The 13,841-nt window shown below is 40.0% G+C and overlaps 1 protein-coding gene across 9 annotated transcripts in view; it reads right to left on the bottom strand.

Annotated features, from left to right (window-relative positions):
• The window catches only part of ITGB6 (integrin subunit beta 6), a 126,921-nt gene that overhangs the window by 22,591 nt on the left and 90,489 nt on the right, over window positions 1–13,841 (bottom strand). For all 9 annotated transcript variants that reach the window (XM_045868771.1, XM_045868774.1, XM_054506179.1 and 6 more), the window contains 3 exons: window positions 11,455–11,544; window positions 4,428–4,562; window positions 3,794–4,211 (listed from right to left, as the gene is read on the bottom strand). In XM_045868771.1, the coding sequence (XP_045724727.1) occupies window positions 3,794–4,211; window positions 4,428–4,562; window positions 11,455–11,544 (643 nt within the window). The remainder of the gene's footprint in view (window positions 1–3,793; window positions 4,212–4,427; window positions 4,563–11,454; window positions 11,545–13,841) is intronic.

Here is a 13,841-nt window from a genome sequence, read left to right on the forward strand (position 1 = left end):
GGATACAGTTGAGGGGATGAATACTCAGGGCATGAGTGCCATTGCGGCCATGGTGCAGTGGGGCAGGGAAGAGAGAGAGGGATAGAACCTTCCCCAGGTGACCAGACTGGGCTGCTGAGTGGATGGTGCAGCTTTTTAGTGACCCGGAATGGAAGCTGACATCTCACACTCACTGACTTTTCCCCAGTGCCTGGCACAGGGCTTAATTATTGAACGAATAGATTGTTCTCAAGCAGAGGAAGAAGAGCAGCTTTGGGTAGGGAAGATGATGAGTTCATTTTTGGCTCTGTTGAGTTCTGAGGGACCCATGGGACATTGTAGTAGGCATATATATGTATATATATATATGTGTGTGTATATATATATATATATATATATATATACACTAATTATATATATAAATGTGTATATATATATAATACCAATTATAATACACACACACACAGACACACGTATGTATACATATGGAAAAAGAGGCAGAGAGGTTTGAGGTTTGGACCCATCAGAGATAGATGGCAGGTAAAGCTGTTGTGGATTGGGTCATGTAGAGAAAACAGATAGACTGAGAGAAGCCCTGAAGATCATCAGCATTTAAAAGGTGATCTGAGAGGGGCACTGGGTGGCTCAGTCGTTCAAACATCTGACTTCGGCTCAGGTCATGATCCCAGGGTCCTGCGATGGAGCCCCACGTGGGGTTCCCTGCTCAGCAGGGAGCCTGCTTCTCCCTCTCCCCCTGCTCATGTTCTTTCTCTCTCAAGTAAATAAATCTTTAAAAAATGTGATCAGAGAGAAGGATCTTACCAGGGAACTGAAGTAGGAGAGCAATGAGAGCAAAGCTGCGGAAACCTAGGGCAGGGGAGCTTGAAGGAGGCGGTGCATGGAAACTTGCTGCAGACATAGCTCGTCTTAAGTTATCCTCTAAAATACAATTGCTTTTTGTTTCTTCCTCAGCAAAAAAGGGAAACGTATTCTCGTGATAGGGATAGATTTCTATATTAAAGTTTATTCCAGAAAATTAATGTGATCTATAAATAGTCAAATGAAATGTGCATTTCCTTCGAGAATGCCCAAGTGTATCACTGCATGTAAGAATCAGTTGGCAGAAATTAAAAGCTCCTGTCAGAAGTTAGAAGCCCTTCTTTCTGTGGGCTTTCCAGAACCATCCACCATATCACTGCTAATTGATATCCACAAGCAACCAATTATAAAGTACCTGTTCATATAACCACAACCACAAAAGCAACAACAAAACATTCACAATGGCTTCATGTAGAAGCAAGATGATGACCAAAGATCAAGACAAAATTGTCAGGCTCTTTTCAGAGGGATAGGTCTTTCTGGAATGCCATTGACTGATAACTCTAAGTGCATAATGGCAGGAAGTATTTTCTGTAATGCCATTTGCCTGTTAGTTTCCCATTTCTTAGAATCAAAATATAAAAGACTAATGGAATTTGGGCAAGAGAATAAATCAATGGAGCCCTATATCTGTGAGTACTTAAAGATGGATGAAAGAAGGTACATGAAAAAGAACGTTGTGGTAATAGGCCTTCAGAGGAGTGGCACATTGCAGAGTGAATTTGTTGTCAAAGAAGTGAGATCTGCATGAGAAGGGGAGCTGGAGCATATTCTGGCCTTTGCTGCAAACAAGAGAGTGTCTGTCCACAAGGTCAGGCACAGTTTTTATCCCTGCACTAAGCAGGATGTCAGGCACATAGTAGGTACTCCATAACTATTTGTTGAATTTGAATAATATTACTTTTATGTATATATATATATATATTTAAAAAAATTTTTTTTCTTTTTTTTTTTTTTTGAATAGGTTCTACACCCAGTGTGGAGCCCAGCTCGGGGCTTGAACTCAAGAGATCAAGACCTGAGTGAGATCAAGAGTCGGAAGTTTAAGTGACCTAGCCACCCAGGTGCCCCTATTATACATTTTTAAAGAGAAAGTTACTAATAATACAGTGACATCCTTTGCGATGTTCCTACAAACAAAATAGATTTTGAGAAACACTAATAGATTGAGAATTGTCAAGTACCCTCAAATATGAAGGAAATTGGCATTAGGGAAGTTTTCTGAGTCCAGCTAAGGAAATAATTGTTTTCTAAATAGAATGTCTCTAGCGATCCTTGTATCTGATACAAAGAGAGGCCCTATTGTCAGACCTTCCCAACTACAATGCACAGATCAAGTCAACTCTTTCTGAGTGCTTTTCCGTTTGCATGCATGGCACCAAGTAAAGTGAAAGACCATCCACAAACTGGAAGAACTGTGTTGCTCAGCACAGGTCGGCAATTAGGTCTAGACTTCTGTGATCTGAGATTTAAAGAGTGAAATATAGGTGGGGGTAAGACTGCCATCCTGTTGTATACAGGTAGAATTTTTTTGGAAAGGTGATTTCAAATGTTTAGAGCACATATTTTATTAAAAGATTTTTCTTAGAGATGCAATCTGCGAATCTGCCGAGCATAGTCTTTCTTTACAAGACGCCGGGACAGCCTCTGGCTTCGGGCTGTGTCCTGCCTACATCTTATGAGACGAGAACTGATGTGGGTTTGGAAACACACCCATTAAATAGGGAAATAGACCTCCGAATGAAAGGGGGGAGAAATGTGTCTCAATCTGGACAGACCCTACATTTTTCATTCTCTGGGGAGAAAAAAGAAGGCAGCCTCAGAGGAACATGTTGGTAGCAAGAGCTGCAGCAAAGAAATGAAATGGAGGTATCACAGGGCATCACAGGGTTTTCAAAGAGCTCGGAGTTCTTTGAGGCTTCTCTTCTCAGGCCTTTTTTTTCCTGAAAACCAGTCTCTTTTATATGTTCCTGACACTGTAGTTTGAAAACATAACTTTCTTAGTTTTCTTTAAAGATAATGGCTTTCTGTTTTGAAAAGCTGCCTGCTCACATACTGAAAAGGGGAGACATTGGGAGCTTAAATTCAGCTGTTAGTTAATATTCCTGTTGTAACACAAATTTATGTCATTTTAAAGAACATGAACACATTTGCAATTCTTATGCAGATAGATTATACTTAACTATATGGATATAGATCAGAATGATTTTTATAATAGTCAAAGTATATGCAATATATTCTTAAACTACAGTGATTCTCCATATGCAAAGGATTTTAAAACATATATTTTTCTGCTATTTAAGCATGTTCTCGATCTTAAAAAAATTCCAGGCAACGTTTCATTTTTACCCTTTCCATAGCCTTCATATGTCCTTATTCATCTTTATTATACCCGGTGCCTAATCTAGTATCTGTCACATAATAGGTGTTTAATAAATACCTGTGGAATGAATGAAGGCCCTGAAAGTTCATTTAGTATTTCTGAGTCCCTTGTCCTTGGCAATATGCTCCTTAAGCAGCCTAGCTTTTTATTTTCCCAAAGTAATAGGCATTTAAGAGTTGGGTAGGATACCCAAGAGCCTGATCGAGAAAAGTCTGGAAGATAATGGAGTTCAGATTACATGCAATTTTGTGGAGTCTGGGTAATAACCAAAGAGAAGGCATTCCCATTTCTTGCCTACTGAACTCTGAGGGAAATAACAAGAAAGATGTGAGTTGAATTGGCAGAGCTCTCCCCCCAAGAGAATGTAAGAGCCAGAGAAAATGCCAGCGAAGACCAGTTACCTTAGCTCTAGAGATTAACCCGCTCCCTCGATCAGCAACTACGTATGGAGCACCTACTCTGCCCAGAAAACTGGGGAAGGTGCAAAGGACGCAAAGCCCCTTCCTGATGCTCGCCCAGTTGCGGTGTGCGGTGCGTTTAGACGACGCCTACCTCCGCAGAGCAGCCCTTTGTGCCTCACGCAGGAGAAATTGTCGCACTGGCAGTAAGGCCCGTAAATGTCTCCATAGGGAGACAAGTGGCAGGTGCACTGCCCGCAGTAGCAGTCGCCTCTCCCGCTGCACGAGGGGTGATCCGGGGCCTCCTTGCAGGAGTCCGTGCTCAGTGTGTCCTCGCCACACTCGCAGCGAGGACCCATGTGGCCCGGGTTGCAGGCACACACCCCACACTGGAAGGAACCGTTCCCATTGTGGCATTTGGAGCTGTTCACTTGCACCTCTTTCTGACAGGCACAGCTGCATTCCGGACGGACAAGTACTTCGAGGGCGTCCCCCAGCCCCACAGGCTTTATGGTAATGTGCCTGCTTCTTCTCTCACAGTTTGGTATGCTCACAGTCACGTTAAATGAAGCCTGGAAAAGAAAATACTAATTATCTTCTTGCATCCACCGAAATGCGTAACAGGAAACCAAGGTGCGCGGGGATCAGCTTTGCCAAAAGCTCTTATTAGGGAATTTTTGAAAACCGCTTTTGAAATTCTTGAAAGGAAAAATCCAGCTTCAGTGCAACAAGGGAACTTCCGACTTACCTGAATATTTTTTCAGACAATCTGTCGACCCTATACTTACTGTGTCTCCCACCTTCATGTGAGAGCATTTCTTCTGATGTGGGAAGGGGGCCCCGTTGTTACAGATAGCCGTGAAAGATAGGTTGAGTCCTTCTGTGTCTCCTAACACTTCCAGCTCCACCTCCGACCGCAGTTCCTTTAGTTAGGACAGAAAGAGTTAAAATCTCAACCAAAAAATACAACCAGAAGAATCTGTGAATCCTGTTCATTAAACTACAAAAGAATAAAATGAAATTGGGTCTAAAAGTAATTCACCATACCATCAATCAAGCAAGAAAGCCAGCAAGACACACACATGCGCACGCGCGCTCGCACACACATGCACGCGCACATACGTGCACATATACGTGCCACCTTTTATTGAGTCTAAGAGGTTATCAGTTATAAAACACACCATTATTTTATGACAATGACATTATGACCAAATATCTCATGATCATTCTGTGCAACATATGGATCAATCCTATTAGTCAATCATGGCTTTGAAAATTATCTTATCTGTTCTGAGGGATGTGGCAAATTCTCCAGCCCTGAGTAGCATTGCTTGGCATCTAAAAGGCATTTTTTTTGCTTGTGTCTCGGTAACACAACATAACAACAGCTTCCTTTACTTTTAAGTATCATCATTTCTTAGGCCCCATAAAGCAGCTGGTTGTTACTTTGCGAGGAACACCGAATCACAATCATTAATGAGTATTTGCTTCATTGATATCAAATTTATACCCTGTTTTGGTACATTGCTGCATATACAACAATTTTTCATTTCAATATCAAATCATAGTGCAAACTCTAAGAAAATATTTAAAAATGGCAATTACACTCAACATCTATAACACCAATAAATAGTGTACTTAACAAATCGAGGTGACAACAACAAACACAGTTAGGGCCGATTTTATATTTTTGCAGGCAATGAATACTACGTTGTGACTTCTACCCAGCATTTATAAGACACCATTAATCACAAAACATATCCCAACTTTAGAGATGTTAAATGTGGGAGAAACTGTTCCTCGAAATCAATATTGGAATTTATTATGTACCTATTGTACATTTAATGTAGAGTCAGGTCTGGGGAATGAGTGTAAGATGGGATTTCTGCCCTCAAGATGACTATCATTTTGCTGGGAAAAAAAAAAAAAAAAACCCAAGATGGAACCAAGTAAAGCGGTTAACACGCAAGCCAATCAAAGTACCATTAAGTTTAAAAAAAATCGTGTCATATAGTTGCAGGTTTGGGACAGTTCAGAAAAGAGTGGTCAGTGAAGTCTGAAGTATTAGAAGTCCTTAATGGCTATGTTGGATGTGGATGTGTGGACAGGACGATAATGGTGTCTCAGGGGAGGGGACCAGGAGAGAGAAAGCTCAGTGCCAGGAGTGTATAGAATGGGGACAAATGGGACTCAGACCCAGCCCAGACTCCTGCTGTCCTGGGAGATACCAGACAGCAAAGAGACTTGAGGTTTAGAGAGATGACTTAAGACCTGTGGGAAATAATATTCCTTATAGCTTTAAAGCAGGGGACCGATCCGCTGAAAATATAGCTGCAGGGAAGTTGTCTGGGAGATGTGTGCAGGACAGACTTGATGTCTGTCAGACTTACACGGGAGGGGGCAGGGAGACTGGAGTCAAGAAAGCTGAGATGTTGTACAAGGATCGGGACCCCATTGGTAAATGTGATGACGTAGATTGAAGAGAGAAAGATTAGATGTGAAACATATAGGTTATGACAGAGTGGAGATAAAGACAAAGTTTTCCAGGGGAAGAATGTCAGGGAAGGAGGAAGAAAGAGCTATTTGTTATGGGGAAATCTAGTGTTATCATGTAGACTTCCTCTGTTCCTCTTTCTTTTGCAAAATAAAAGTCTACATTTGGAGGACAAAACAAAATTATGAAAAATAAAAACAATAAAACAGAATAAAAATAAATTGTAAAACATTATGAGTTAAGTAATACTTCAGCTCATCTAAGAAGATTTGAGTCCCTATACTCCTGGAATTTTAAAAGCATATTCAGCCTCAAATTTTCCTTAAGTATAATTTTGCCAACTGCCTAGTAAGATGACCCTGTCTTCCTCCAAATTCTAAGTTGCTGACTGTAAATTCTAAGTCATTCTTCTTCCCTACTTTTATATTTGCCCCATATGGTCACTCCTTCAGAAGATGGACATAAGGCTGATTTTTCAGAATACGGTCTTCATCAGCGATTGGAGTGTCATTTCTCAGTCACAAAGATTATTTCTGTCATGTATTAAAATTTACTCTTTAAATCTGCTTCATTTCAACTAGTTACATTATAAGTTTATTCATCCAGAAAATATTTATTGACTGTCCATGATGTGCCAGACACTGTTCTAGGGGCTTGGGAAGCAAACCCCACTAAAATAGCTGACCTTTTGTAGTTTATATTCCAGTGTGGGAAGTCAGAGAGGAAACAACATAATACATAAGAAAATTATGTAGCATGCTAGAAGGTGATAAGTGCTATGCAAAACATTAGGGTGGGATAATGAAGATTAAGAGAGTGTGTGTAGGGGGTGTACTCTGCAATTTTTAAAAAAGTAGTTAGAGTAGGATTCAGTAAGAAGGTGACATTTCAAGGAAGTGAGGAATCAGATAGCATGTAGATATCTGTCAAAAGAGTGTCCCAGGAAAGGGGTACAGTCAGTACAAAGGCCCTGAGGCAGGAGTATGTCTGGCTTGCTCTGGAAACAGAATAGCAAGGAGGCCAGAGTTGCTGTACTGGATCAACTCTCTGATGGAGTAATAGGAGGTGAAGTCACAGAGGTAATGGGGTGGAGGAGAACAAATCTGGTAGGGTCCTAGTAGGTGGTTTTAAAGAATGTGGCATTTACTCTATGTAAAATGAGAAAACAATTAGGGTTATCTATAGAAGAGTGTTACGACCTTACTTAATATTTTTAAAGGAAAATTCTAGTTTATTTTTGTTTTTGTTTTTGTTTGAAAACAGAATGTAGGAAACCAAAGGTGGAAATGAGAAATAGCATTTAGGAGGCATTTGCAATCGTTCAGGTGAGAGAAGGTGGTGGCTCCGATCAGGATGAAGGCAGTGGTTCTGGGTTAAATTCTAAATAATTTTGAAGATAGAGCCAGCAAGATTTTCTGTTGGATTAAATGTTCAGGATAGGAGAAAGAGGAGAGTCAAAGATCATTTTAAGCTTTTTGGCCCTAGCAACATGAAGGATGGGATTGAGAAGGAGAAAACTATTGGTGAATTATGTTTAGGAGAGTTCAGGTTACCTTCCTAAATTGCCAACTAACATCAACTGACGCCTAGACATCTGCACTTTGATGTCCCCTAGAGAAGTATATATAGCATGGTTGTTGGGCAGCATTGAGGGTCCTCCTGAGGTTCATGATTATGAATTTAAAGTGAGACTGGTTAGCACAATTGTATGTTTTTCCCCTTCCTGTTCAGCTGTGCAGGGTGAATGGACAGTTGGGATTAACCAGGACCATGACTGGCCAAGCAACCTCAGTGGAGAACTGAACTGAAAAAGAACTGAAAAGGAACTGAAAAGAGAAGGTAGAGTCACTTGAATTAAAAAAGAGAGAGAGAGAGAGAGAGGGTAAGGTCAACTAATTGGAGATCCTGATGGGTTGGAAGAAATACTAGGGGAACTAGCAGGAGTGAGCTGAAGAGGAAGGAAGTGGTGAGTGGGGAATGGGTTGCACGAAGCTGAGATTATAGAGGAGTCTATTAGCAATGACAAAGTTTAAGGTATGACAAAAGAGGAGGACAAGATCATTTTAGAAGCAGAGTTCAAGAAACAGAGGCCAGGGTACAGGAAGGAATATATGTACACTGAAACTGAAATCATCAGGAGGTAAAGCAGGAGTAATGTTAGAGACGGTGGCTCGGTGAGTCAGGAGTAAAAGGAGAAATGAGGGATATGACCCGCAAGTCTGTAGATTTGAAATTCGGAAGAGTGGGTGACATAATCTGACTAAAATAAGGGACATTTCAACATTGATATAATTGGAATATCATATTGTAGATTTTGCCAGGAATATTTTAATGTGAATTTCCCAAAGAAAGAGCATAAATGTTTATTTGTATGTTTCATCGTTTACTGAGCATCTACTATGAACCTGGCAAAACAAAACAAACCACGTCACTTCCCTTCTGGAGCTTAAATACTAATAGGGGAGCGTATCCTTGGGAGCACTGATATTTCAGTAGCTTTTATTACATGTTTAAGGAAGGAAGAAAATCAGCGAATGATGGTCAAACAAATACACATCTGGTATTTAAGGGTTTTTATGTTGATATGACACTGAACTGAAGTTCAGTGTCATAATTATAAACACAAATTGTCTACCTCTGCCCCACTAGAAGTTAGTCAGAAGTATTTTCTCTCAATCTATTCTTTTTCTTTTCTTTTTATGGACTAGAAAGAAACCCAGTCAACGGATTCCCATATTTTATTTTTTATTTTATGTTTAATTTTTTTATTATTTTCAATTTTTTTAAAGATTATTTTCAATTTTTTTAAAGATCTTTAAAGATTAAAGATTTATTTATTTGACAGAGCGAGCGAGAGAGAGAGAGCACAAGCAGAGGGAACGGCAGGCAAAGGGAGAAGGAGAAGCAGGCTCCTGGAGGAGCAGAGAGACCGATGTGGGGCTCCATCCCAGGAGCCCAGGATCATGACCTGAGCCGAAGGCAGTCGCTTAACCAGCTGAGCCACCCAGGTGCCCCTATTTTATTTTATAGAGGGGTGGGGCAACGGGAGAGAGAGAGAGAATCCCAAGCAGCCTCCTCACCTGGCATGGAGCCAGACATGGGACTTGATCTCACAACCCCAAGATCATGACTTGAGCTGAGATCAAGAGTTGGTCACTTACCTGATTGAGCCTCCCAGGTGCCCCTGGATCCCCATAGTTTTAAAGTCCTTTTAGAATACATTTAAAAATAACTGAATAGAAAAATAATTTGAACTAGTGCCAAGATCTATTACACACTTCCTTCAGTGAATCATGACATTATAATAATAACTCCAGAGCAAGATTATATAGTATAAGCATAATGGAGACTTCTTTATATGTTTGGACAGTAAAATAAGGACAAGAGATTCACTTCAAATGTGTGATGCCTTGATTCTACCGCCCTGTAAGTTATGTGGGTGATTTGGGACCGCAAAGTGAGAAAAGTGAGACAGAAATCCTGACGGAGTAAGCAGGAGCATGGAAGGGGCTAGTCAAACAAGAGGAAGAAATGTTTTTGACGTTTACAGTTTTCTAATTTGCTGAATTCCTTTGAAGATGTTAGTGGCCAATGCTTCTGAGAGCGCTGGGTTAAAGAAAATTGAGTGTGTTCTAATGCAGTGGAGGATTGCTGTGTGATTTTATCTGATTCTACACATTAAAACTTTAATTACCGCATAAGAGGGAGGATGGTTTTTATAGTATTTTGTTGACAAGCTTTCCTGTCTGGAAGAATTTCAAGCATGAGCTAATGTGGTAGTTAATTTTTGATGTGAGCTAAGAAAACTGAAGTTTCTGAGGATATAAGTTCAAAAAAACCCTCATCCTATAGTTTTAATGGACACATCTGTTATTTTATTCCCTGAGGAAATGTATATGAGAAGAAACACCTTGTTTTTCCCCCTTAAAATGAGTTTCAAAACTGGTGGGGTGTTGTCAAAATCACTGGGGAGTATTTTTTCAAAATGTGTGGCTCTTCCTTCCCTTAAAGTTCTCCTAAGATGTCTGAGAGGAATCTGGATACACCTATTTTTAAAAGCTTCCCAGAAGATTCTGAAATGTCATTTAGTTAAGGACCACTGGCTCAGTATATGCTTGGTATTGGCATATAGTGCATATAAGTCATTTATTTGTAATTTTAAAACATCCAAAATTAGAATTTTATTTATTTGTCATTATGTAACTGCTGCTTAGAATAACTATTAGGGCTTTACTGCTTTATAAAAATTTACTTTTTTCATTTCTGTCCTAATTTAGAGCTTCATTTTCATCTTTGTGTGTGTGCATATGCGTGCGTGTGTGTATTTTTTCTTTGTAAGTTAAGGCAAAAAAGGAAAATGGAACTTAGGAAACAAAATAAAAAAAGAATTGGTAACTGGCCATCTACCATTGATTAAGTTATGAAATGGGGACAAAGCAAGAGAACATAGCAACCCTATAGCTGTGTATTTTATTTTAAGGGAGGAATGCTGTCCTCTGGTACTAATTTACAAACTCAAGGCAAAAAAAAATTATGTCTATGTGTATATATATATATGTATATATGTCTATATATGTATATATCCATAAAAATGAAAAATTCCTTGGTTCTCAAAAGCAGAGAATCTACAAAGAGGTACTCCTGATATGCTTTGGTGTCTTTTTTCTCTTTTAGCTATGAGGTAATCTTATTAAGCCTGTGGAGTTAGTTCTCCACATAGTTCTGTTACTCACTGGTATTTTATTTTATTTATTTATTTTTAAGATTTATTTATTTATTTGACAGAGAGAGACACAGTGAGAGAGGGAACACAAGCAGGGGGAGTGGGAGAGGGAGAAGGAGGCTTCCTGCAGAACAGGGAGCCCGATGCGGGGCTCGATTCCAGGACCCTGAGGTCATGACCTGAGCCGAAGGCAGACGCTTAACAACTGAGCCACCCAGGCGCCCCTTCTGTTACTCATTGGTATTTTAAACTTAATTTTTTTTCAGGCAGAGAAGAGGGGAGCTTAATTGTAAGGTTTATGGAGCCTGTTCAATAGAATTAAAATTTTGCTATTGGTTATTATTATAAAAATAACTTCAACTTTATGATCAGGTTATGATTTTTCTACCTTGGGCCTCACCTTTCAGGAAGAATATCTGCAAATAAGGAGAACAAAATTGATATTTTGGCTGCATTAGTGCAGAGAGATTTTCTTTGGATAAGTACTCTCTCCACTAACAAATCCTAGTGCATTTAACTGCCTAAAACACATCTTAGTTTTTGAATACCACCGAAATGCAAAAAAAAACACCAAGAAGCCAACTGTAAAATATCATACTTCATAAGCCGAGATGATCAGCTGGAGAATGTTTCCAGAGTCCTTCTGAAGTAGCCCTACTGTAGCTCCAGGAATGAGTTTTGCATAATTCTGTAAACAAAAAAGAATAAGTCAATCTGCTCCCTGTAATCAAGAAAAGCTAAGTGTGGGTTTCAGCCTGCTGGTTGAGATCACCTCTATTTAACTGGCTGGGGGAAACAGGATCCTGGTAATAAACCGTGGCCCTGCCTGGGGCTCCTTCCTGTGCCCAAGTGGGAAGTGGACTGGTCCAAGTTGCCATTGGGGACATCAAGTATGTGTGGTTGCCTTAGTCTAGAGCTGTGATTTATATCACAACTGGAGTCAAGTCTCAAATAATAATAATAGCACTTATATACCGTCTTCCATTTGCAGAGCATCCTTTGTCCAAAAAATTCTGAGCATACTACCAGGAGCTATCTTCTCTTTTTTGTAATGGTTACAGAAACCCAGGTCCCACATTGGCCCCTCTCTGCCATCAGGTTGCTCTGCAAGTCATTCAGCCCAGGGGTCTCAGTTGTCAATCGCTTGGAGAAAAGGAGTGAGTTATTTGGATGCTTGCCATTAACCCCTTTCCTAGTGGTAATGAGCACTCGTTTAGGGATGTCACCATGGTGCTGGGGTTGATTAGAATTGATTTCCACTCATCACGATGGAGTCAGTCAGAACCTATCTCTAAACCATCTGCATTCTCCACTTATCTCCTTTTCCCGAGATGTCATTCCCACCTGCAGAGAACTCACGTTAGTTCAGCAGCACTCCAGGTATGAAGCATGACCAGGGAATGAGGCATTGCAAAGAAGGGAATTTTCCAGACTGCTGAAAATTACCCCTCCCTTAAGTTTTATGTTTTAAAACTTATTTTGAAATGAATTTTTCTTAAGTGAACGGTACATACCTCTGTCTTCTTAAATAAAGATTCCCAAGCATACTTGGATTGTTTTCTTGAAGAAACAGTCATACTTATCAATATTAACTATAGCTCTATAATCATCAAAGACTTCTAAAATCCATGGGTAGGTCACATTCATACCAAGTGGACCCCAACTGCTATGCTTTTGCTTCTTTTATTTGTTTTTAAAGAGTTTCTATCTTCTCCTTGTTAAGCTGTAAGGTATCACTCATCTACCAGTTTTCTCATTCATTCATTTATTGTTGCATTCAACACCTATTAAGCAGGCTTAGTATGCTCTGCTACGTCAAGAAGAGACCATCACTCTTTTTTGTCAGCTGTGGTCTTCTGAGTTGCTGTGTGTCGTGAAATCAGATGACTGAATTTATTAAACTGACATGTAGAAAGAGAAATAAGTTTTGAGTGAAGGATTTAGGGTACCTCCTCTGGTTCAAACATAATGATATTCTGTCTTATTCCCAAGAAGATTTAAGTAGCTTAGGAGATATATAAAACTAAGTTAGAATTAGTGTAATTATTGATTATAATCGTGATACTAGATAAATAGATCAGGTCAAGGGGAGCCAAGGAGAGGAACAAGTGAAGCCAGGGTGACATTAGAACACCAACATGTTCTAGGAGGTCCCGGGCACTTGCTAGAGGTGGGTACCTGGGGTAAGTCCAAGGTTTCTACAACTCTCGTATGGAAAAATGGGTGCTGCTTTTAATTGGTGGGTTTTGTAATATTCCACTTATTTCAGTGTTTAAGTTTGAAGTTGATGGAAATCTGAACTCTTACAAGTGTCAGTTGTCACTCTGCCTTGACACTGCATTTGATTTTTGAAGGGGTCATGGACAGTAATCCAAGTAGCATTCCTCCCATTACCCAGTGCCCCACATCACCACCCATGGAAGGTAGGCCCCACTCTGTTTCCCTGAGTCAGGTAGAACTTGTCAAATATGAGGAAGGCACCGGTTCACTGACTTACCTTTTCAAATAAACACATGTCAAAAGGGCCGTGAAGCATGAGACCTGTGGTTAACAGCGAATACTTAAATAAGAACTTGAATCTCACTCAAGTGGAGCTGGAATGTATGTAAATTTGACTGGTCCCAAAGGAGAAGGCAAAGGCAAACTTTAAAGCCTGATGAAGAAAGGTTTGGATCTTTTTGAAGAAGAATTTCATGGCTCTTAGCTTTGCATGAAACTGCTAGCCTTGAAAAATGTCCTGGTTTCTCCAAGGCCAAGGTATAAGGGGTACTTTCCACAAGCACTAGTTCAAGTGGCCTCTGAATTTTGGGTTAATTCTTGGTTAACACAGCCAAATCCATCTACTTCCTAGAGCATAATTATGATCCTGCATGTGGTATAACATTTGGCATTTGGCTATCAGGACAAGTGGTTTAACATTAATCGCCTTTGCTGATTGCTACTAGAGTGAGGGTATAAAGGAGTTGGCAGCTAGGAGCAGTACCC

This window comes from Mirounga angustirostris, unplaced genomic scaffold (genome assembly GCF_029215605.1).
Source record: "Mirounga angustirostris isolate CCGP_5_RB_7025 unplaced genomic scaffold, mMirAng1.0.hap1 SCAF_3, whole genome shotgun sequence".
In the NCBI taxonomy this organism is placed as follows: domain Eukaryota; kingdom Metazoa; phylum Chordata; class Mammalia; order Carnivora; family Phocidae; genus Mirounga; species Mirounga angustirostris.